General features: G+C 43.9%; 1 protein-coding gene across 1 annotated transcript in view; it reads left to right on the forward strand.

Moving 5' to 3' along the window:
* The window catches only part of CACNA1B (calcium channel, voltage-dependent, N type, alpha 1B subunit), a 330,920-nt gene that overhangs the window by 441 nt on the left and 306,806 nt on the right, over positions 1-23,673 (forward strand). Inside the window, exons 2-3 of the mRNA XM_014952366.1 lie at positions 2,124-2,229; positions 8,825-8,964. Coding sequence (XP_014807852.1) covers positions 2,124-2,229; positions 8,825-8,964 — 246 coding nt within the window. The remainder of the gene's footprint in view (positions 1-2,123; positions 2,230-8,824; positions 8,965-23,673) is intronic.

Below are 23,673 nucleotides of genomic sequence, written 5' to 3' on the forward strand. Positions count from 1 at the left end.
GAGTGGCTGGTGCTAATGTGGACGTGCGTGTGTGATCCAGTGTGTGTGCAATGGGTGTGTGTGACATGGATCTGTGTGTCCGACATCACGCACGGCCGTGTGGCTGGGTAGCGTAGGAAATGGGAACGGTGGAGTGTGGTTTTTTGACTACACTGGGGTGTGTGTAAGACATACGTGAATTTCAGTGTGTGTTTAGGTGTGACATATATACAGTTGTATAGATTTACATTTACATTGACATATACAGTTGTCTAGATTTACATTTCCGACAATTTAAGCCAAATGCGAAGGGTTCTGTGAGATTCATGCTAATGAATCCTGATGCTTATTTCCATCTTAGAGCCTTTGAACTCTTTTTTTCTCACTCCGAATAGAAGAAGGAACGTGGGATAAAAATGGTGACACCTTAACATTTAAGCTGCAGTGATAGTAGGGATGTTGATAGACAAGGTATGTTGCAAATCCCATTAATATAATCATTGCAGCTAGGCTTTTTAGTACATCACCTCCTAAATACATTAGAATCAACACGAATCTCATCACTTTGATTAGGTGCATAGCCTAAGCTTAGGCTGTACTAAAAAAAAAATTAAAAAAGGAAAGCTTTGTGGCAGAGGGAGGCAGTAAGTGGAGAGAAGGATCATCTGCTGTGTTGTGAAAGGGGCAGATGCTTTCTGTCTCAGAACCAGCTCCCAGGCCAAGTGAGCTGCAGAGATCTTCCTCGGAAGGGGGCTTTGCTTGTAATGCACACAGTGGGGTTGTGAGCCACGAGAAGAGGGAAGCAGACTGTTTGAGGTTACCAGGGAGTAGATACAGTGTATGTGTGCGTGTGTGTGTGCATGAGTGCGTTACACCGGTGATCTCAAGGGAGCTGGTTGTTTTCTTTTCATTTGATATCATCACACACCTATTAATCCCCAGCTAACAGCAGCAAGGCCTCCTTCCATCCTCCTAGCAACACTTTCCATTGCCACAGAGCCCAGCTCCCATTCAGCCTTCCCTAGTTTTCACTTCCTGAGGGGGGGCTAACAGGAAAAAAACCCAACCAAACAAACAACAAACCGGTAGAGTCCAATGTACTTCCCTTCCCCCCTGAAAACACACACACACGTATTCATCTTTCTGTCCAGATGATAAAATCACAGGGATTGCTGTCTCTCCACAGCCATTTCTCCTTCCCATTGCCTTCAAGTCTGAGTAAACAAGCTGGGAGGCCGGGGAGGGGGGCAGAGCGTGGCGGCCCCTGCCAGGCCAGACGCAGCCTCCCCCTCCTCTGCCTCTGGGGCCACTCGTCCCCCCCTTTTCCCCTTGAAGTGTGGGGCGGGGACCCACAGCGCTGCGGGTTCCGTGGGGCCGCCGGCCTCCCCCAGCGCCGGGGCAGGACGCTGTCCGTGGTGCTGACGGGGAGCTCTCCGCGGTGCTGAAGGGGAGCTGTCCGTGGTGCTGACGGGGAGCTCCCCGCGGTGCTGAGCAGACTCCTCGCCCACCCCTGGGGGCTCCGCCCTGTGCTCGGCACGGCTCAGGGTTAGAGACGAGGGCGAAAGGCAAAGGGGGCACCCAAAATGGGGTTTGCCTCCTTCCCCGGGGGGTCGCTCCCCTCGTCCGTCCCAGCCGGGCGCTGGCGGTTCGGTTCGCACCCGGAGCCGGCGTTGCAATTTAGCAGTAATTCAGGTTTTGGACCTGCGTAGATGCTCTAAATCGAACTTTTCTAGCCCGTCGTTTATTTACACTCTGCGCTCGAGTTAAATGACAGAGAACGTCTGAAGAACTCAGCAGATGGCATTCGGCCGAATTCAATTTAGTTTAGCTTATCAATCTCATTTAAAAATAATAATTATTAATAGCTTTTTGTTTCCTCTGGATCATTTGGTTTCTTGCTCCCAAATTCCTTGAGCAGCTCAGATTCTGTGTAATCACTAACTCTCTCAAAGCAGGGAGAACATTTCCTACTTTTCTTCCAAAGACACCCCAGAAAGGACTGAGGAAGTCAAGGAGACTAAATGTCTTCAAAAAAGATGAGAGATCTTAGAATGCTCAACTAATGTGACTGTTTAAGTAGGAAAGGGATTTAGATGAAGTTGTCCTTGTGTTGTCTAGTGTCTTCTTTAACTTCTGGTCCCCACTCCATTTGAATACATGATTTTAGCTACAATCATAGCCAATTGTATTGTGCTGGCTCTGGAACAACATTTGCCGGATGGAGACAAGACACCAATGTCAGAGAGATTGGTGAGTTCTATTAATTTATTTACAATTTTTTGTTTTGTTTTGTTTCTGATCTAATACAAAAAGCAGTCAGCTCCCCACTGTTTTGAGTGTATATATATATTTTAAAGATCCACACGTAAACAAACTGGCATTGACCTGACAATCAGAAAAAATAACTCCGTGACAACAAGTATAACTCTAACCTCCCAGTCCCATCTTCACAAGAATGCTTCATCACTCTAGGCAGCCCTGCCCAATTGCAGACCTTACAGTATGATTAGAAGAGCAGCAAACTTAGCTTGTCTATAAACCACGACAGGAAGGGACTGCCAAATGCTCAGAATTATCTGCAGAATCAAATTAACTTCTGTGATATTTTCCCAGGAAGTGGTAGAACAGAGTAACCTTTTAGGTTCGTATGTCTTTCAGCTATCTTCCTGCTACAGCATATATCAAGGACCCTACAAAGCAAACTTTGGGTTTAGATGATTACACTTCCCTTCCAAAAAAAGAAATCAACTTACAGAGGAAAATAATTTACTTGCAGGCTTTATGGTAATGAGCCCAATTACCTTATTTCAAAAGAAAAGAAAAGAATAGCTTCAAAATAATTCTCCCATTTATCATCACTATAGGAAAAATGAGTAATGTTTGGTTTGATTTTTCTCCTGCTGTTAATGACCTGGAACATCTTCCATGCCTAAATGAATTAATCCTGGTGCATGTTCAAAGAATGAATAAATATAGATCCATATGTGTTTTACCTGTAGATATTAAATTATGCAAACAAAAATAATATTAGGCTTGCTGCCAACAGCTAGAGCCTCTGAACGCCGGTTGCTACAGTTTCCAAGGTTGGTCCATACCAGTGGGCAACTCCCTCGATCTTGTTCTTCAGAAATGGGGAAAAGTGGATAAGTAATAGACCTAGAGAGAGCCTCAGGGTCAGGTGGTTGGTACAGTCTGTTTGGAAATGTACCTGCTGATGCTGGCTGCCCACCTACCTTGTGTTTGCTTCCTCTCTTTCTGTTCGAATTATTTCTACTTAAGAAGACATGAGGAAAAAATTAAGAACATGCATGTATGTTGATCTTTCTACCCTTAAACACGTCACTGTACGTTTTGGGATGGGCTGGCAAGGCGAGCCTGGGTCAGTGAGCAAAGCAGAGGTTTAGACCCAGGGTGATGATTGAGCTGGGGAAACACCTTCCACAGTTATGAGCATAGGGACTATTGAAGGGGAAAAGTAGTTTTGTGGATGTTCTGGCTTGGTAACCCTTTGGTTATTTTAAGCAGCAGTAGGTATGAGCAGTGTGTTGTTTCTGTGTTCATCTATAACCCTAGGTTTGTAAGGAGATCCTAGAATCTTTTATTGGTCATTTCCCCCACTGTATAAATTCCATGTTCCAGTGCCCAGTACTGCACACACACTTTCAGTACCTGCCAAAATTGTTCCAAAGGGGGGCACTGGCATTACCACCAAATAGTGTAAGATAACTGACTGAGTTAAATGCACAGTCTCCACCTTGTTGGCTCTGCTTTGGTGGTGAAGGAAGAATTAACCCCATATTTTTGTCCCAAATGCTGCTGTGCAACACTGTCATTGTTCCAGATATTCTGAAGCCATTTTAACTACAGGACATTTGTAACTCTGAAGTATAAAGGGTTTATCATAGAATAACACTGAGAATCTTTACAAGTCATAAAATATTTTCTATTTTCAACACATGCTGGAAAGACAAAGCAATGTGAATAAGGAAAATTGTCTCCTGGCTTTCAAAGTGAAACCTCTTTAAAATGTTCCTGCCGCTTCCACAAACTGTAAGTTGTTTCACTGAAAATGATACAAATCCATGCTAAACCAGAGTGGGCAAACATTCCCATACATTTACAGGTTTGCTGGGCCAAATTATAAGTCCACGCAGAACAGCAGGTGCTTTCTTGCTGTCTTTGGCAGGAATGGAATTGGGTGGTTTTTCTGGTTAGTGATTTATGGATATACCTTTCCTTCTCCTGGGTTCATTAAAAATCTCTAAATTGGAGTGAGGGGAACTCATCACTGAAGAGTTAATCCATCTTAAGGATATGAGATGCACATCACAAGCCTTTTATGACTGGGAGATGTAAGCAGAGTTGTTGAAGGAAACCCAAAGCTGCCCAGATATTTTGTGCCACAGATACAAAGACAAAAAAAAATCTTGAGATTGTCTGTTTGTTAAGGCTGAGAAAAAGAGGAATCCACACAAACCTTTTCATGCTTTTTCTCCTCTAATCAAAATTTTCTTCTATGTATCTCCCCAGAGACCCAAGATATGACCCCGCAGTGCAATCTCACTTGGCTGTTTTCTGTGCTCATGTTACTTGTCAAGCAGGGTTAATTAAGCACATGGGAAGAACAAGTGATGTCTCAGTATATGCAATATTTCAAGAACTGGAATGGCTACATTATGACTAATCTTCCTCTGTCCATTTTCTGTATGTATTTTGTAGCACAGAAAAACATGACTTGGCTCTAGGATGGAAAGTCCGGTCAAACCCAGGGCTCTGAAAAAACAGCAGTCTGGTGGTCAAAGCATTTAGTGGTGAACTGAAGCATTGACTTCAGGTCCTTGCTCTTCAGACAAGAGAAATAAGCTCACTCTTCCAATAGCAGCATGATCACCTACTCCTTAGGCTCCTGCCTGCTCTGAGCTGAGAGTTGTGCATGCTTTGGCTGTTGGAAGCATTTACTTCACATCAGTAACTATCCATTGGAACAGAAATGCTACAAACTTGATGTTGTCCATCTCAGCTGAGTGCTTTAGCCAATAGACTGTAGAGTCAGTCTCTCTCTCTGTCCCAATAAATATTGCACTGTTTGTACACCCTGGAGTGATGCCAACCAAAAAGGTGCTGAGGGAGTTACTACTGCGTGGCCCAGAGCCTGGTGGTGAGAGCTCCAGACGTGGGAATGTGAGCTTCAACATCTGAGCCCTGAAGGGTCTTGCAGGTGGATGCCTTGCTCATGACACTCTTGGCTGTCTGGGCTGAGACACACTCGTTCTCTCCCTGTCTCCTTCCTAATTTCTCAGTTTTTCATGAGAAGCTTCAGTAGACCATAGATTTGTCCCAGCGTGACAGAGACCAGAACGTGCAGGACAGAAAACCTATTTTCTGCCCCGCTCTGGGGCATTCCCTGTTTGAAGACACTGGTGGATGTGTAGGATGTTCAGCTGCGTGCCACTGCAGGCTCCCCTGGGTGTTTTTTGATGTAAGGACAGAATATAACTTTTCTCAGATATTCAGCATGACAGCTCTTGCACTCTACTAATGGGTTTAATTCTTTATGCTGTCCCACAGGCACTTTGTGCAGTCATATGTGAGCTGTTCATATTAACCTTTGCAAGAACAAAGCCTTACACACCCAAACCTCTCAAGGCTGTCACATCCAAAGGCCAAGAAAAGACACTAGGACATGGACTGGGAATAGTAATGACTTTCCAGACTCAGGACTTGTTTCTGATCTGAAACATATTGATTAAATGTGTGTTTGGCCCAGTCTCAAGCTTTGCTGTGTCCACAGCAAACAACCTGCTGGCACAGCTCTGGCTGCTGCCCAGATTCTCCACCCTCCTTCCAAGCACGCACACTGATACTCATCATCACCTGCTTGTCCACTCTTGAACCCAAGCAGCAGCACAGCCTCCTGTCTGAAGGGGGCTGCAGGATGCCCTGGCAGCAGGATTTCTGAGCCAACAGCAGTGCCATTTCAGCGTTGCACAGGGCTTGTCACCCATGTCCTTGCCCTCCAGCTCCTTCTGTCATGCACAGTCTTGCGAATCTTTTTTTTTCAGAAGTAGGCACCGCTGCCTAATGGGGCATAAATTTTATTTTTCATCCCATTGTTGCTGCCCTGATTCTTCGGCTAAATTATTGTAAATTTAGACAGGCTTTAGAAAAGACCCTCTTTCTACCCCCTCTTATTTCCCCAGCTACTCACTGCCAACCCTATAGATGACAGTTTGTCTCTGTAATAAATACCCAAACCCATCTGTGAGCCTTCCGGTTTCACTAGAAGCTGACAAGAAGTACTTTGACCCACTTCCTAAGAGCTCTGTGTAGTCCTAGCTTTGGGAAGAACATGTTCTGTCAAACCCTTGAGTACCTGAAGCCTGGCTCTTTAAAGCTGGGAGCTGTAATCACAAGGCACCTGACCTAGATTGAGCAAACGACTGGTAACAGAGGAGATATAAGGCTTCCAGGAAGTGAGGGAGTAATGAGGGGGAGTGCATGTGGGTAAAGGTATATATATATATATTTTTTTTTTTTTTTTCTGTTAGAAGAGCTATTTTTAAAGGTATGCTAGTAGTTGGGGGATGGAAATATAAGATGGGCTAGGAGGCCTTTGCTTGCAAAGATTTTGTACACTTGTTGGAGTAGAACGTGTGGTGGGGTTGAAGAGAAGGCAGACCAGGCTGTTAGAGATCTCCTGTGTGCACAAGGGAAAGCAGAGCAGCAGTGAGGTAACTTCTCCTGAAGTCCCACATTAAAATTTCTGATTCTTATTTCCCTATTTTCTGTACTGGGATGCCTTTAGCTCTTGCTGTGGAGTAAGTGCTGGAAGAAGACTCTTATTGTAGGATTACGTTGGTGGTCATAAAAGGCCTGATGGCCTGGTCTTGTTCCTGCTTCTCTGTGGGTGAATAGCACTGTGGTGGGTAGCTGGAGTTTCTTGGGCTGTCAGTGATAGCTTCTGTACCTTCTGAGCAGTGTCAGTGAGGTTCTGTGGAGGGGCAGAGGGCTTGGAGGTGCTGCCATTTGTGGGAACAGCTTCTTGGCTGGAGAAGAAGCCAGGTTTGGGTTGGTTTTGGTGTGTCCGTCCCTCCCCCACCCCTGTTGCTGCCTTCATTTCACCCAAAAGCCTACAGTGTGAGCTCACCAGTCACCTGCTCTGTTTTTGCCATCTGGCCAGTCAGGATGTGTGCTACCTGCAGGTGACTGGTCATCTTGCCTGGCCACAGGGGAATGGGAGGTGGAGTTGCTGGGGCTGTCAGGTTAGGAAAGGTGAAAGGGGAGTGGAGGTGACATAGGGTGAAAGATGAAGTATATGGAGGAGCTGGGGTCACTGAGGTGTGTAGGGATATGGGGTGCTGCTTTGCAGGAAACAAAACTTTAATTCAGCCACTGGTGGAAAAGCTTCTCCAGAAGCAGTAATTTCTAACAGCTTGGAGGCATCTTCAGTAATTAGTGTTTTGTGGTTGACTTGCTGAGTTGGGTATACATTGTAAGCCACTTTGGAAGGGGTATGCTGTTATGTTGGTCTTCCAGGTGTGACAAACCTGGCTTCCTCTAACAAGGAATATGCCTAAAGAACGGATCCGTGTGCCAGTGCTGCGTCGGAGTCAAGCAAGGGTTACCAGACTTGTAAAATAAATTCTCACATCAAAACTGCTTCTTTTGTTGTTCTGTGGCTACAAGACTTGAGTTTCCTGTTCTTTCTGTATAAGAGAACTAAAAATCACCTTTTGTCATTATTAGAATTGCAAAATGTAAACAACTGTGCATCAGGCAGCAGCTCAACTTTTTAGGTCCTTATAGTCAGAAATGCTGAAGCCACTGGAACAAATATCCCTGATTTCTTAATTTGAGAATTTGCTTCCTTTTGGGTAGGGCTGCTCTACTTCCATTGACTTCAGCTGAAATCAGGGATACAAGGCACATTTGAAAATTGGTTACAGGTGCCAAAGCTAATTAACATGTTCTTGAAACTGATGCCTGTTGCTTTCACCTCTCGCTTTGTTCCCATTTCTTGCCTGCATCTTCCTTTTGAACGTGAATGCTTCCATTTGGCATTCAATTTGTGTTGAAGCTCTTGTTGATAAGGTGTAATACTGAGGGATCTGATGGAATAGATGAAAAAAGTGGTTTAGTGAAACTGTGGAGACTGAGCATGTCTTTTCTCTCTCGTGAGCTAGGAGATGGAGCTCTGAGCCCATGGCATGCTTTGGTTTGTACTGCAGGCCTGAGGCACAAACCTTCCCTCTTCTGCTGTTAAGGGAAAAGAATGGGGATTTCTCCCTAAATCAGATACACAGAGAAAGGAAAACAAATGAGACTGCAGCTGTAGAAATTGAGAAAATGGAGGAGAGTGAAGGAAGAGCTGATGGAATAAATGATAAATAAATAATTTCCTGCCAGTGTTTGCAAGCTCGCTGTGCTGCCTCTTACTCCCTGAGATATGCTCTTGTTTCAGTTTCCTGGATGAATTGTAAAGCACGTGTTTTCTTCCGTGTCAATAACTACAGAAATATGTGATCTCAAGTTTAAATATACCCTTAGAGCACAATACCAAAATTCCCTCCGGAATATTGAGTGAAGGTGGGAAGTGGGGGGTGAAATGATCAGAATAAAGGCAAATAGAATTTCCAATGTGAGAAAACAAATTTACCTTCAGATAAATAGTAATGAAACTCTTCTCTGTACTTAGTTCCAGTAAACTTGAACCTTTTGGCTTCAGTTCTGGTCAGAGAGATGAAAAGGGCGTGAAGTTGGTGCACGTAGTTGTTTATGTGACTCTTGCTGTCAGTACAGAAGCATTGGCATCACCTTGACACCTTTGATTTTTATCCTTTTTCAGGACGACACTGAGCCGTACTTTATTGGAATATTTTGTTTTGAAGCTGGTATAAAAATCATCGCTCTGGGGTTTGTTTTTCATAAAGGCTCTTACCTCCGAAATGGTTGGAACGTGATGGATTTTGTCGTGGTCCTCACAGGGTAAGTGACGTCTTTTTCCCCTAGGTTTAAGGGGCACTCTTGTTTGATTTGTGGTGTTTGTTTTTTTTTAACTGTGGAGGAAGTGATTTTAGTGAAATAGTACTAAAATACTGTATTTCTGACCTTACTATCTTTAAGTAATGGTTATTGTGCTGAATGAATCACTTTTAAAGTGTTGTTTGAACCAACTAAAAGGAGGTTTTGAGGATATTTATTTGAATATATGCTGGCGTGTATCTTACCCAGACACTGACATCTCTCAGACTTTGCATGTTCTAATTGCCAGTGGGTACTTGAACCTGATTTAAATCCATCTGTCTTCTGATATTACAGGATGACTTTAAAAGTCAACATGGAGTGAGCTAACAAATTAAGTGCATCCCATTTTTAAGCTACTATAACTCTGAAATCAGTAAGTTTCTGCAGGAATGAATTTGGTCTGCTATAAAATAACTTTTCTGAAAAGAATTCAGAGAAGGTGCTTGTCTTCTAAAGGATGGAGCTGAAAAATGTTACTTGTGTATTTTGTACCCTGGTTTGAAATGATATCACTAACTTCTTTCTTGGAAATGCTTACAGTATTTTTATGTTGTACGTTACAACAGTTACTGTATCTATTTATATAAATGCAGCATGATGCCAGTGGATAACGAAAACACAAACATTAAGTAACCCTTATGGTCTACAAATTATACTTTAAAGCTCCAAAGGAAACGTTCCAAAGGTCTGCGTGAGGTCCTGATCTTGCAGCCTTCATCTTGGAAGGATTTCAGTTAGTTTTTCCCCCAGAAGACTGCAGTCTGGCTCTTGTTATTAATATGCACTCATTTTACACACCTTCTCTGCGACTGTGTGTGACAAACATATATATTTTTTGGTCTGGTTAGCGATGTAAGGCTGTTAGGAAAATGCTTGCATACATATACAAATGTATTCATTAGCTACATTATCACTGTAATTCTATTTGCATTCAGCATACCATGTGATATAGCAATTGAGAGGCCAAAGGGAATTCTTTTATGTATTGAGAGGAAGAAAATAAATATGCAGGGCTTGATTCTCCTGCTGCTGGGGCTGGGTATTTAATCAATAGAAACTTCGGTGGAGCCACAAGGAGAATCAGATTTACATACTTGGAAGCATAGGGGGTACCAGGATGAAAAGAGAACTAGCACAGATGCTACAATTATTCACACCGATGGTATGTTCTGACTCCTGGTTAGCTCTATGCCCTTTTGTGGGGTTTAAAAAAAAAACATAAAATAAAATCAAGGCCCTGATTCTGGAAAGCACTTTGGCACGCAGTTTAATTTATCCTTCAGCAAAGCAGTCAAGTACACGTTTGAATTCAGCTGACTCCAGTGGTTCTGTACTTAAAGTTAAGGCTATACATAAAAGCTTTCCTGAATTACAGCCATACTGTTATTTGTTTAGGCGTGTTCTAGATTATTTTTTTTTTTCATAAACAGAGGCTAAGAATCGAAATAGCTGTTTTATTTTTTTTCCAAACTGCCTAGCTGTGACTGAGATGTTCAAAGTTTTGTGGCTGTAGCTGAAGCATCCCGTGTGCCTGTGGAACCACTGAGCGATGCTCGAGGCGTGACACCGGCATCTCACTGGTGCGGGTTTTATTGTGAGTGCTGTTTGCAGCCCTGTTTGATCTCGCAGCATAATTGCGGAATATTGGCTTGATTAGACAGCTGTAATAAGGAACCCTGTTGCCATCTGCAAACATGCGTATTCTTTTGAAGTACAATCCTGTTAACGTCAAAGCTGCTGGTTTCCAATGGTGATGCTGGCTGGGCTGTATTGAAATTGTCTTGTACATGGACTTCCCACCAGGCAGGCGATGCGGGGAAGGCAAAGTGTAAACTGATCGACATTAAGTCCAGGAGTCATCTCCACTGAGGAAATCCACAGCCCTCTAATCCTGTAATTCCAGGGCTGGATTTAGAGAGGTGCTTGAGCTCGTGCCAAATTTTTCGTGTCTGTGGGGCAGGGGAGGGAGCTACTGAAAATAAAAGGGTTACTGGTGTGCTTGGTTAGATAAATGCTTTCCTGAATCGGGGGCTGTGTTTTCAAACCCAGTAATGAGATGGAGGGACCTATAGTAGAGAAATAAGGCTGAAAGATCTGCAGCTTCACACAGGGGATTGAATTAGTGTTTTCTCTGTAGCCTGTTGTGTTTTGCTCGGAATTTCCCAGCTCCTTATTATGTTCTTAGCTCTCTCCTGTGTTGCCATGGGTCTGTGTTAGAAAGCAGGAGATCCTCTTCCTTGGGCTTCCTTCACTGGCCAGAAACACTTTTGTCTGGCCATTACCTGCCCTAACAAGGGGAATTCTGAGCAAGGTCCTTTGTTGGAGACAGACATCATCTTGGCATTTCTGCATCTAGACTTTAAAGGCAGGTTGCCGAGGAAGAACATTTACTACTGACAGTTCTCCAAGGGGGGGCTGTGGGGTGGTGACACAAGTGGGACCTTAATTTTCTTTTCTGTGGAAGGTAGTCTCAGATCTGTGCATTTCCAAAAAATGATCAAGGAGGTTCTGTAATTTATTAGAGAATAATGAAAAAGGACAGCACTATACTGGTACTTAATGTGTTCTTATAAATATAGATAGGTAGGACATCAGTTTTTGAAATATCATTTTACTACTCTATCAAAAGCTTTCCTTTGCCATATGTGCAAGATTTCTACTTGAAAATGTTACTTTGTGTTTCCCAGGCAGTGAGCAGCCTTCAGTTCCTGAGCTCATTTTCACATTGATCTTCAATATTATAGAGGGATTTTGATTTCTTTTTTTTTTTCCTGTGTAAGCATGAAAGATCATGAAAATGCATTTCATGATACCACATGCAGAGCCGTACACCTGCTAATCCTGTTGAGTGCACATTTTTATTAAGGTAAATGGTGAAATGTCAGAAAATCTGGTCTCATTTTCAGCTTTTAGCTAAAACCCATAAAAGCAAAGAGCAGCTTTGCTCTCGTTAGCTGTTTCCATAGGAAGAAGGCCAGCCAGTGTCTGGGTGTGCTTTGGAGGAGGTTGTGGGGGAAGGCTCTGCATTTATTGAACTTACCCTTATGTAAATATAACAATGATCATGCAGTATCCCTTTCCACCTGTGGTTTTTTTTTCCAACCTCTTTTTTTGCTACTCAATGTCTGAACATTGGTTTTATTGATAAATACATATATATTTACCTGCAGCGATGGACATTTTGTTTATTTTGTTTGTCAAAATCAAACAGTAGAACTTGTTAATCAGAAAATAAATCAGGGCTGGGTTATATGCAGGCAGGATCAATATCCTATTGAGCTGAACTGGAGTCTAACAGACAGTGGCCCAAAAGGGCTTGGTTTGTTTTTTCAGAAAACGCTCCCTCAGTTTCTTTCCACAGTAACGCTGTGGTGCCTTTTTCTCATTTACTTTGAAGGGATCATGCTGATTTGCTGTTAATAAAGGCCTGGGAAAATAATAGGTTGCTCCTTCTTGAAAGATTTTTTTTTTCTCTGTTATTTTTTTTAGTTATTTCTTGTAAACTCCTCCAGTTGTAGATGAGTATCGAGGAAAGCTGCCCTGCTGTGATGCGCGTGTTGCTTTTGTGGAGAGACACATATATTTTATAGCTCCTGCTCATTTTATTTTCACATTTTTATGGGATTGCATTCATTCCAGTGATGACATCACCCATTAGCCAGCTCTAAATCACACAAAAATGCCATTTTTCAACTGGCCAGGGACTGTATGATCTTAATGCACTATTCCCAGGGTAGGACCAAAGAGACCTGTTACTCTGTTGCTGTAACTTGTCTTGGGGTGGAAACCTCAGAAACCCAGACAAAGTCCTCTCTCCATCCAGACCCCTCAGACAGCTGTGGATGGAGCTGTGAGCCTGGGTTCAGGGCCTCGAGGGTTCAGACCTCTTCCTGTTGGAGTTCATGGGAAGATTTCTCCTGGTGCCCTGGGCTTTGGATACAATAGCATCCAAATTCTAAACTACAAGTGTCCTCTCTGGCTGGAGCTGGTGCAATAGTGTGGCTGCCAAGGGGAAGAACGCCGGACATAAAATGCATAAAACAAACCTTATGTTCTTGAATACCAAAATTCAGTAGTCTAGGGATTTTTGAGAAAAAAATTATGGGTCTCATGGGTTTTAAACTGCGTGGTCTGAGGGGACCATCCTCCTTGGTTGTGTTTTGGAGGCTGTTTATGCTTTTAGCTCACTTTTGGAGATTTCCATGGGTGCATTTTGCATAATAAGTAATTTGTATGGATTTTGTATAGTAAGATCTGGAGAATATGAATTCCTTTTTCTTTGTGCTTGTGATTTTATGAGCCTCCAGCATTTCCTTGGTCAGACATCTATGCTGCCCAATCACCCTTGACGTGAGAGCTTGTCCGTGCACCGCCGACTTGTGCTGTTGCTCTGGTCCTTTCTTAATTCCACCATATCTTCTTGGAGGTAGTGACCACAACTGTGTGCAGTGTTTGTCCTAACCAAGAGTTGCTGAAGACTGGTATAAATAAATGGAGCGCTTGACAGCATCATGCACTGTCCTTTATGAGCAGAGTTAATTTTTTTGGCTTTCAGTCAGCCTGGATTGAACACTCTCGAAGAGTCCTGGTAGCTTCTTGAGCCAGTTGGATCAGCTGCCTGGATCTCTGGGTGGGACTGGCAGAGACAGCGTGTGCCAGGCCTGGAGCTGCCAAATGATGTGCACAAAGTCTCTGTGCTGCTACTGATGTCTCAGGCTGTCGGGAACAAATTATAAAAGCTAGAATTATTTTGATTGTCTGGATGACTGAGAAATGTGCTCCTAGCTCCTGGTGATGCTAATAATTTGGAAGGTAACTCATTTAGTAGCATAATAAAGACCTGTTCATCCCCGATGTTAGCTTTCCTAGTTACCAGGATCATCTCAGTATGTGGGCAGTCTGAGATGCTATTCCTGGTGCAGTGTATGAGGAGCAGCAGCAGCCTTGGTTGCAGTGATGACTGTCAAAGGAGGAGGCATAAGAACCGTTGAGCCTGGTCTGCGCAGCAGGATATGGACCCCTGGTCCATACTCAAGGTGGACGTACCTCCTAGACAGTGTGGAGTGTAATGTGACCATGAAATATTGAAGAAGTGAATGTCTGCTTGAGGGCTGGGATACTTAAAGCATATACACAGACACCTGTAGTCTTCAGTATTTTTTTTGGTCCACCTGCGTGTTCCTGTGCATTCAGAAGCCCTTCTGCTGGATGTCTGAATTATGGGGTCTGATGTGACTGACTCTTGGGTACTCCCCAAACCCCTTCAAGCTTCCTGCTCACAAATAACCACAGAATATAATAATTTGAACACCAAAGTTAAATGAAATAGAACTCCTTGGATGCCCTTCCAGTATCATTTTAGACAGCATGTTTAGTGCTTTGTTTATAAACTTCAGATCCACGTACCTAGGGAATAAAGGGGGTAGGAGCAGGGAAATTTAGATTTCTCTTCTGACGTGGAATTCCTGGCACTTCCGTGCTAGAAAGCAAAGCTGAGCAGCAACAGGAGTTGGGAAAATGGATACTTAAGAGGGACAAGCCTCATGTTGATGAGTTATCACAGGGAAAACGAGTAAGTCTCTTTGCATGGTTATACAGTATGGGTGGTGATGGACGAGCTGATTGCTATTAGCACTGTGCATGAGTCATGCTAAGAGCAAAGCCTCCATAGATTTTAATGGAGCTGATCCTTGTTTTCAATTTCTTTTATGCTCCAATGATGGATGGATACATCCTGGCTCAGAAAAGCTAAGGGTGCCTTCTGAAATTGAATCAGATAAAAAAAAAAAACAAACCAAAACCAGGACAAGGCAAAGGGAAGTCACCTGTTTTCCTGAATGCAAGGTGTTAACCAGAGATCTGGCTGGAGTTTGTGGGCAGTAATGGAGGAAGGCAAGGAACTAAATTTTATTTTTTTGAGGCAGAGAAAATGAGTAGTTAGTAACTGGAAGGGAAGAGAGCGTGTGAGGTCTCAGTTTAAACAGTCAAAAATAGTTTGAAATTCTTCTATTTTCTATCCCTTGGCCATCTGGGCTCTTGGGGAGCTGAAGAAGCAGTTTCCTTCAAAGGATAAGGTGCTGGACAGGGAGGAAGGATTTCTGGGCTCTGAACCCACCTTCAAAATGGCCCTGTTTCCTTTTATGCATGATTACAACCACTTTTGCCCAATGTGGCAGCAGGTTCCTTGGGACTGGAGCTTGCTTTTCCTCTGGGCTTGTTTCACCTAGCAAAGGGGGTCCCAGGCCACGCTGAGCCTGGTGGAGTGTTAATTAGGTCTCTTGTCTATTTTTTGTTACTTATAGTGGCTTTTGCGCATTGATTTTGGTGGGGGTGGGTAGAGGCAGGTTGAGTTAAACAGGTGGGTGTGTAATTGTGTGGCTGGCTGCTAAATTAGTAGAAGACTTCCCTGAGCAGAGGAGGACTCCGGGCTGTGCTTAGAGGAAGGCTGCAGATGGTCACAGATCCTCAGGACCCGCAGGTGGGGACGGCCCTTCCCTGGCAGAAGTTGTCCTTGAAGCACAGCTCTGCTCTGGTGGTGGCAAATCAAACGTTTCAGGTCAGAGTGCTTCTCAAGGGCAAATAGATAATGAGATTGATGTGCTTCTCTCATATTTTATTCGAAGTGACTGCAAGGTATCGAATACCTGGTATGTGAACTGATGAATGATGTACCACACAACAAGGAGCCAGAAAGTTGAGGCACATACAGAGAGCTTTTCTCTAAAGAGAGAGGAAACAAAAGCATTTCTTCACATACCCATCTTCTGCTACTTTCCATGTTTTGTGCCTGTTTATGTTTCTTTGAAGCTTTTTGTTCACAAAGAGGGGGACTGTTGGACACTCTCTGAGGGCGCTTACATCTCCGTGGCCCTGAAGGTGGGCAGCTGTAAAGTAAAAGTGGCCATCCCAAGAAAAAGGAAGATATACCTTCTCATCACAGCCAGGCAGGATCAGGAGTCCAGAGTCCAGATATCATTTTTAGCTTTTTATGGCTCTCAAAGGAAGGCTGGTGGCAGGGAAATATTATCTCTTGGGAGGGGACCAGCTGTACCGTGCAAAGGCAATTGGTAAGATTGCAGGTAGGAAGAGGACTCTGGACCCTGTGATCTGCTCTGAATGTCTAATCCTACCCTAGCAATCACGTAGTGTGGGCTTCTGCTTGACTGCTTGCTCCTCTACAGGTGGAAAGGACTGCATACCCAGCTGCTATTGTAGCTGGGTGTGAATATTAGGAGTTCAAAAGCAAAACAGCAAATATGAATGCAGCTATAAAGTGTTCTAATGTTCATTTTCTTAATGCTTCCCAGTTTAAAAACAACAAACTAAAAGAACACCTAAGTCCTCTGTGTGGTGTTGAGCGCTGTCTCATGATCAGATGAGGAGGAGTGTGCAGGATTTCTCAGGCTCCTGTTTCTCAAACGTTGCTTCTGTTGCTGTGTCCCAGTTCCCAAGTGGCCAACTTTTGATGGCGAATTGCCTGCTCATCTGAGACGATAAGAACCCGGTTGTGATTGTTGAAAAGACTGAGGATTTAGAAAATCAGCCTAGTTTTAATTGTAATCTAATCTCGAGGGCCAGGAACAGCAGCGTCATGTCTACACACATCCTTCCTTGGATCCACAACTCACCCCCAAGGCTTTGGGTGCTTTGGGACCACTGCCTTCCTCAGGGCTCTCTGAAAACATCTGGGAAACGTTGTGGAGGTGGAAAATTGATCTTCCATTTTGTTCTTACTGAACCACTAACAAGGTGTGGCCCTTTCCAGCCAGGGCAAGGCTTCAGTGCTGGAAGTTGGAATCAGGCAGATGAGTGGTTCCAGGTCTCTGTGTGAGTAACCCAAGCTCTTTGATACCAAGGCTAGGCTCTTTGCTAAACTTCAGCAATCTTGGATCTTCTCTGTGCTTAAGGATCTGGATGAATTGGGATGGAGGGAAGGGATCCTCTGCAAATGAGTTCAGTAACACCAGTGTCTGCAGGATGAATGGGGCAGAGTGAACTCCTGGTGGCATGGGAAGGCTGCTTTTGTGCTGTGGAGAAGTTTGGCAGCTCAGGTTGAGAAAAAAGCCCTGCTTCCTACATGTGGCACGTGTCAAACCTGTACTGTGAGCTGGGGGGTTTGGAAAGTTGCCTGATCCTCACAAAGGAGCATGGCCACCTAAACAGTGTTCTTCAAATGCATATGAGAAATCTTTCCTTCCTGGCGTGGTCAGCATTAGCTAAATCAATGGCAGATGATAAAATATAAGGCTTTGTGTCTCCTCCCTCCTCCATTTTCCTCTATGCTGGTCTCAGGAAAATCACCTTTCATTATTTTTTGATTAAGAAATGAACTTACTTCTTCAGTGATGGGTGGAATACTGAGGAAACAGGTCAGGTTTTTCTGGTGGGGATATTCTGCCAGTGCTGGAGAGGATGACTTGGTTTCAAGAGCTGGCTACAAGGGTGTGTGCGTAGGTGGTTCTCGTGATCAGCTGTAGACTTCAAAAAGCATCCCTCTGGAGCAAGAAGTTCAGACCACTCCTGAGTTAAACCCCAGATTTTAGCCAATTGCAGGTTTAGCTGTTGCCTCAGTTCAAGGCAATTCATGCTGGACTGTGTAAGGTTTAAGCAAGGAAAAGATCAGAAGTAGAGACTGGTGTGGTGCTGTGCTTCACTGGGGGTAGAAATTGTACCTGGGGCTCTCAAATGAGGAGAGGGCTCCTCTCAGTGTGTCACACCTGTGCCATAAATCCATTTGCAGGTGCTGTGAAGGTTGTTTCTTATGGATGTTTCTGGAGAGAGGCTAAAATTGACTCCCTCCACCTCATTAAATTTGTAAAAATTCCCTGAGAGGGTCTGCAAACCAGGAAGCAGCTAGTGTAGGACTAAGGGTTTAGGAGTGTGTTGATGGTCCATGGCGTGCTGTAGAGGTAAAGGACTGAAGGACAGAGATGAGCTGCTCGGAGGACTTTTTCAGCTACAAAATGTCCCTGTGCTGAAGTGCTCTCAAACTAAACTTATAATCAAAAATACTTAGTTGGACGTAGCTTGGTTCTGGTTCAAAGACGACTTAAAAGAACTTAAATTGGAGCTCTCAGCTTATTTTCCAGTCTAAAAAAGAAAAAAGGGAGACTGAAAGATTGAACTGTCTTTTGGCTTAGTTCCCCGTCTCAAACATCCTGAACCAGCAGGATCCTTGAATAAAGTTTGGGCATGGGAGTTTAGGAGGGAGGCTGTGAAAATGATTAAAGCTTGAAGAAATGTCCATTTAAGGAGAAATGAAAAGGCTGAGAGAGTTAAAATTAAGAGGGAAGTCTCATAAGGGTGAGATAGATAAAGAAGGAAAAAAAAAGAGAGGAAATCATGTTTCCCTATCTATTTTGATGGGATTCAAAAAGCATCAGTAAAGAAATTGAAGTTTTAGAACTTCTTTAGTAATGGAAATGTAATTAACTCATGGAACTCATCACAAGAATTTCCTTCAGCTGAAATAGTCTGTTTTGGGCCTTGAGACCAAAGGAGCCTAGAGATCATCTACAGATTCACCAGAGAGGAAATGGATTTTTGAAGGAGGATGATTAGGCCCTTTTCCTGGTGCTCCCTGAAATAAGTTAGGTGGAAATGTGAACAGGCTGTTTCATAATTGTCCTTTATCTTGTAATTTCTTCTGAATCATGCTGGAGACATGACTCCAGAGCAGCGATCCAGTCTGTTACAGCATGACCTGTGAAATACAGCAGTATATGTCAAGGCTAAACTTTGTCTTTTTATACATGAAACAATATCAATAGGAGTAGTGGTATTCCATCACTTAATGTCTGATTTAAAGATCAAACGTCTTTTTCTCTCTAGGCTGTAACACAGCTTGCAATCTTCAATACTCCAGTGCTGTGTTAAGTGTGCCCTCAAAACCCGCAAGCTGAAGCTTCAGGGAAAAGATCTAGGCTTGAAAATTGTCACTCATTTAAAATGAATCCAAGGTGGTTTCTAATATTGTAGATATTTATCCAGACACCTGGATAAAGGTGTTCTGGTTTTGTAGAGGAGCGAGGTCTGGGACCATCAGGGCAGGTGCTGCAGGAGTGCTACTGCTCTCTTGCCATGGTGGAACATCGCCTTGACCTTCGTTTGGGAGGAGAGGGATCTGCTCAGCTGTGGTCTCCAACCTTTGCAGGATTTGGAACGGAGAAGAAGATTCTGGCAGGTGAAATTTTCTTGTCGGAGGGTGGCCCTGTCCTGAAAGAGGCTTCAGTCAGACCTGAAAACACATCCAGATGCCAGAAGTCGGGCATCAAAGCTCCCCCACTGAGTAGGAGTATTAACAAACTTCCCTCCCAATGCCAAAGACAAATCTCTGCTGCTTTTCTGGCCTCCAGTGTTGGGTGAAGGGTGGCAGCCAAAAGCTGTGTAAAGCAGCAGTGAGCTATTTCTGCACTGTGAAGACATAGAGTGTTGGCTGGTGCATTTGGTGGTGGATGGGTAGCACCTCTTTGGATGGTCATCAGAAGTAGGTTTGGGGAAAATATGAGGTGAGAGTCTCAAGTCTTGGCTTGTTAAAGACATGTAGCACTGTATCCTGGCTGCTGTGGTTATAGGACAAAGATTGAAGTCCAGCAACTCCATAAGTGTCTTTTTAATCCCATTCTTTTCAAAAGCTCATAACCATGTGTTCCATGTGATGCTGTATCAGCCAATAATATCTATATCCTCATCGCTGGTCTGTGCAGGTTATCTCTACACTGAGAAACATGTGCTGAAATAAACAAACAAAAAAATTACCTTTCTTGTTTTCTGATGCCAAACTCCAGACTTCTTTACCTGTTTCCTGGGCAATAGCACTACAAATTCCTGAAGTTCTGTGATCAGACTTATCTCCTAGCCTAGACTGGGTGGGTTCATCCTGAGCTTGTTGCACAGTTTAAATTTCTTTTTCTGTAGTAATGAATAAAATATTTAAGTTGCTTGCGTACAATGTAAGAGCATTTGGAACTACTAAACATGGCTGCCAGTTGTGGAAAAGATAAGACCACTCCATGATTCACTCAGTCTATTATTAAAAGAACACTGTGTTTTTTCACCTTCCAGGTTACAATATTAAAGCTAATTATAACAGGTATAAAATTATGGTAACCCCTGACTTTCACAAGAGGTGAAAAGGACAAAGGAAGCTCAGCATGATCCAATTTTCTTGCTTTAATTGGGAGGCATGAAAGAACATGAGACTATAGCAGCAGATAATGTTGTGTCTGAGACAGATACAGGATAACACAGTTTCAGTTTGAGCAGATTGAGCAATGGAGTGGGATTTTGGGTGTCCTCTTTTTTCTCTTCTGCCCATGTTATTGGCTAATAAAGGATTTTAGGCCATTGCTTTTCTCTTTTGTGTCCATATTTCTACCTCTCTAGAAATCAAGATGATAATGGTACCTGAATTGGCAATGTACTAGTGAAAAAGGATGGTTGACAGTGTTGAAAAGTGAGTTTAAAATGTCTCAAAAGAAGTAAAAATAAGTCTTTAAAAATGTTGAAATCAAGTGAGGAGAATTTGAATCAGAAGTAAAATAGATGGTAACAGCATAATCTTCTAGAAATGCAGATGCTCACTCACAGTGAGTGGGAGAATCTTGCATGGAGCTCAGTGTTCGTGTACCACGGGGAATGTGTTAAAACGATGGCGTGCCACACAGGGGAAATTGCAAATGTGGGTGTCTGTCAGATTTTAACCTGAGGAAAGATTGGACCTTTGGGGGAGGTGACATGCTTTGAGTCAAAATGTCCAGAAGAATTGTCACTGATTTGTTAGAGAATAAAAAAAAAGAGTGACTTCTCTTTTGCCGGAGCAGAAGTGACTGAACAGAGAAAGAGGAGTGTCATCCATGGCAAAGTCAGTCTTCAGCATAACGTCTTGGCTTCAAATTGCTTGAACCACGGGTAGATTTTTGAAGAGAGATGGCTCATGGCATAAAGGAAATGAATAAAAGGGAGAAGTTGGAAGCTCTTGCCAGGTCCCTCTTTCCACAGGGGAAGGACAGAGACTAGAATGGTTTCCTGCAGCACAAGCCCCACTGGGAAAGCAGCACTGCTGAAGCCATGGACTATAACCACTTGCCAGGCTCAGCTGTTTGGGTTTCAAAGGCCTGATCTGAGAAATCAGCCAATGCCTGCTTGGCATGAAGGAGCCCAGAGACCAAAAGCAAGCAGGACATGTGTTTTATTTTTCTTCTTTTTGAATCCTGGAAGACCTCCAGCTCATCAAATGATATTTCTCCTTCTGATCCCTCTAGGGCTGCCCTCTGGTCTTGCTTGTGTGGGAAGGATAAGAAAACCTTCCCTTGTAATTACAAACCTCTGGTCTCTAGACGTGGTGGGATCAATGCTGTGTGGGGTGGAATATGGGGAATTAGTGTCCCTTTTCCCCAGGTCACTGTAGCACTTCTTTGCCCATTAGCAGGAATGGGGTAGCCCCCCTGCATCTTTGGAAACCTTTGTTCCTGGGGAGGAAAGTTTGGGTGAGGCTTAATTTCAGCCTAATAGCCTGTTAAAATCTTCACATCGTTTCTTTGAGAATGCCATTAAAAATCAATTACATTAATGGGGCTCAGTTGGAGATGTTCTGAAATATGGATAGGATGAAGAAAAGTGACTTTGCAAAACAGGGCCCTCGGTGCTGCAGCCATTTGCTCTGCTTGATCTTCCCGGTCATATGCATGGACTTTTATTTTTCAGCTCTGCAGAAGCCAACCATGCTGTTCAGGAAGGAGTGGTCAATGTCACGTACCACGGTGTAAACCCACTGCCAGTGAGGACAGGGAGTAATTCTCTCACCCTGTTATAGATACAGTTGGGCCTCTTGCCTAAAACTGCCCCAGCATCACCATCAGCTCTAGGAGCTCCTTCAAGACTTGATCATCCAACTCCAGCTGTGCAGCAGCTCTCTGGTATTTCTTGCTGCCCATGTTGTAGCGTGTTCATGAACTTACCACGTCATGTGGCAAATGGTGCATGTTCTCACTCCGGTCCCAAATGGAAGGATAATCTGTTGGCTGGGCACCAGCCTGGGTGAATGGAGATCAGCTTCACAGCATGATGGCCAGCACAGGCTGGGTTGCTTGGCCCCATCTGGGAAATAACTGCACTGCCCAAATGCATAAAGGTGTTGAGAGGATGAACACACTGGAGCATCTTCAAAAACCATATCCTCTAATAAGGGAAGTTGTGTGGCTTTCTGAAATAATCAGATAAATAATGATGTCCCTATCCTGCCTGCACTGAATAACCTCTTCACCTCTAATTCCTAGCTTAAAATTCACCATCCTCTCAAATCTCATTTTATGCACACTGTGAGCTACTATTTTTCACATAGCAAACATGTAAAACATAGGTTATATGCCTATTCTTCCTTCTAAAAAAACCTGTTTTTTCACTGGCCAGTGGATCTTTTTTGTTTAAAAACTGAAAACAACCTCTGAGAGGTTTGTGAACAAGCTCTTTCAGACATCAGGAGATGGTATCTCCTCAGCCTGCTGTTCCAGAGGTATGAGAGGATAGAGAGAAACAATCTTCTGTCTGTGGCTGGGTTATTAAAATCACTTTAACACAGTTTGTGAAAGAGGATCCCTACCCATGGAAAGGAGATGACAATAGGGTGAGGCTTGGTGTCCTTGCAGGAGTGGCACAGGCAGTACATGTGGCATGGGAAGGTGAACCACACAGACACCTTGTTGTGAGACTGATCAGGAGGGACTGAGAGGACAACCTCCACTGCCACTTCCATGGGGTGTGATTTAATGGGTGCCCATACTCTGCTCAGGACTGTGCTGGTGGGGTCGGAGAGCCACTTGCTTCCCCATGCAGCTTGTTTCTGGCAGTGGTGGCCTTGTTTTGGCCCTGCTCCTTGAGTAGGAAGCATGACTGAAGCTGGGATTGCTGTGAATTTGTTGAGGAATGCTCTTTACCTGGAGCCTCATGGCACTAGGATGGATGGATTGAGGCAGGGCTGGGAAGGAGCCCCCACAGTGACTTGGGGTGAAGAAAGCATGGGAGAGGGACAGCATCTTCAAGACAGAGACAAGACCTTTGTGTGATTCCCTGCCGGGCACTTTCCATCATATTTTGAGACTCCTGGCTCTTTTTGCAGGAATGTTTGTAGGGAGGGAGGAGATCTGTGAAATCCAGCTGCCTAGTGCCAGCATTCCCAAATGGTGTGTGGGCAGCTCAGCTGCAGGAGAGTGGTCTGAGGGACTCAGCTACGAGGCAGAGTTCCATGGTGTTTGCAGCCAAGTGTTGGGTACTATGTGGGTGTTGGTGTGAGGTGCAGGGAAAGCCTAAAGTCTTGGGTACTGCCTCTTGTCTGTAAGAAATTTGTGGCTGCTACTGAGTGCTCATCTTAACCAGGAACCATGGGTCATACTTATGTCTGATTTCCTATTTAGGAATAAGGGACTTGAACAAGACCAAAACAACCAATAAACAGGTTGAGGGAGGTGATTCAGCCCCTCTACTCCACTCTAGTGAGGACCCACCTGGAGTGCTGTGTCCAGCTCTGGAGTCCTCAGCACAGGAAGGACGTGGACCTGTTGGAGCACGTCCAGAGGAGGCCACAAAGATGCTGCCGAGAGCTGGAGCCCCTCTGCTTCCCCTTGCAGAGAGGTGTTGGTGCAAACCTTGCTGGCCTCCACAAACCTTTCCTTT

Source organism: Calidris pugnax, unplaced genomic scaffold, assembly GCF_001431845.1.
Source record: "Calidris pugnax isolate Ruff unplaced genomic scaffold, ASM143184v1 scaffold135, whole genome shotgun sequence".
In the NCBI taxonomy this organism is placed as follows: domain Eukaryota; kingdom Metazoa; phylum Chordata; class Aves; order Charadriiformes; family Scolopacidae; genus Calidris; species Calidris pugnax.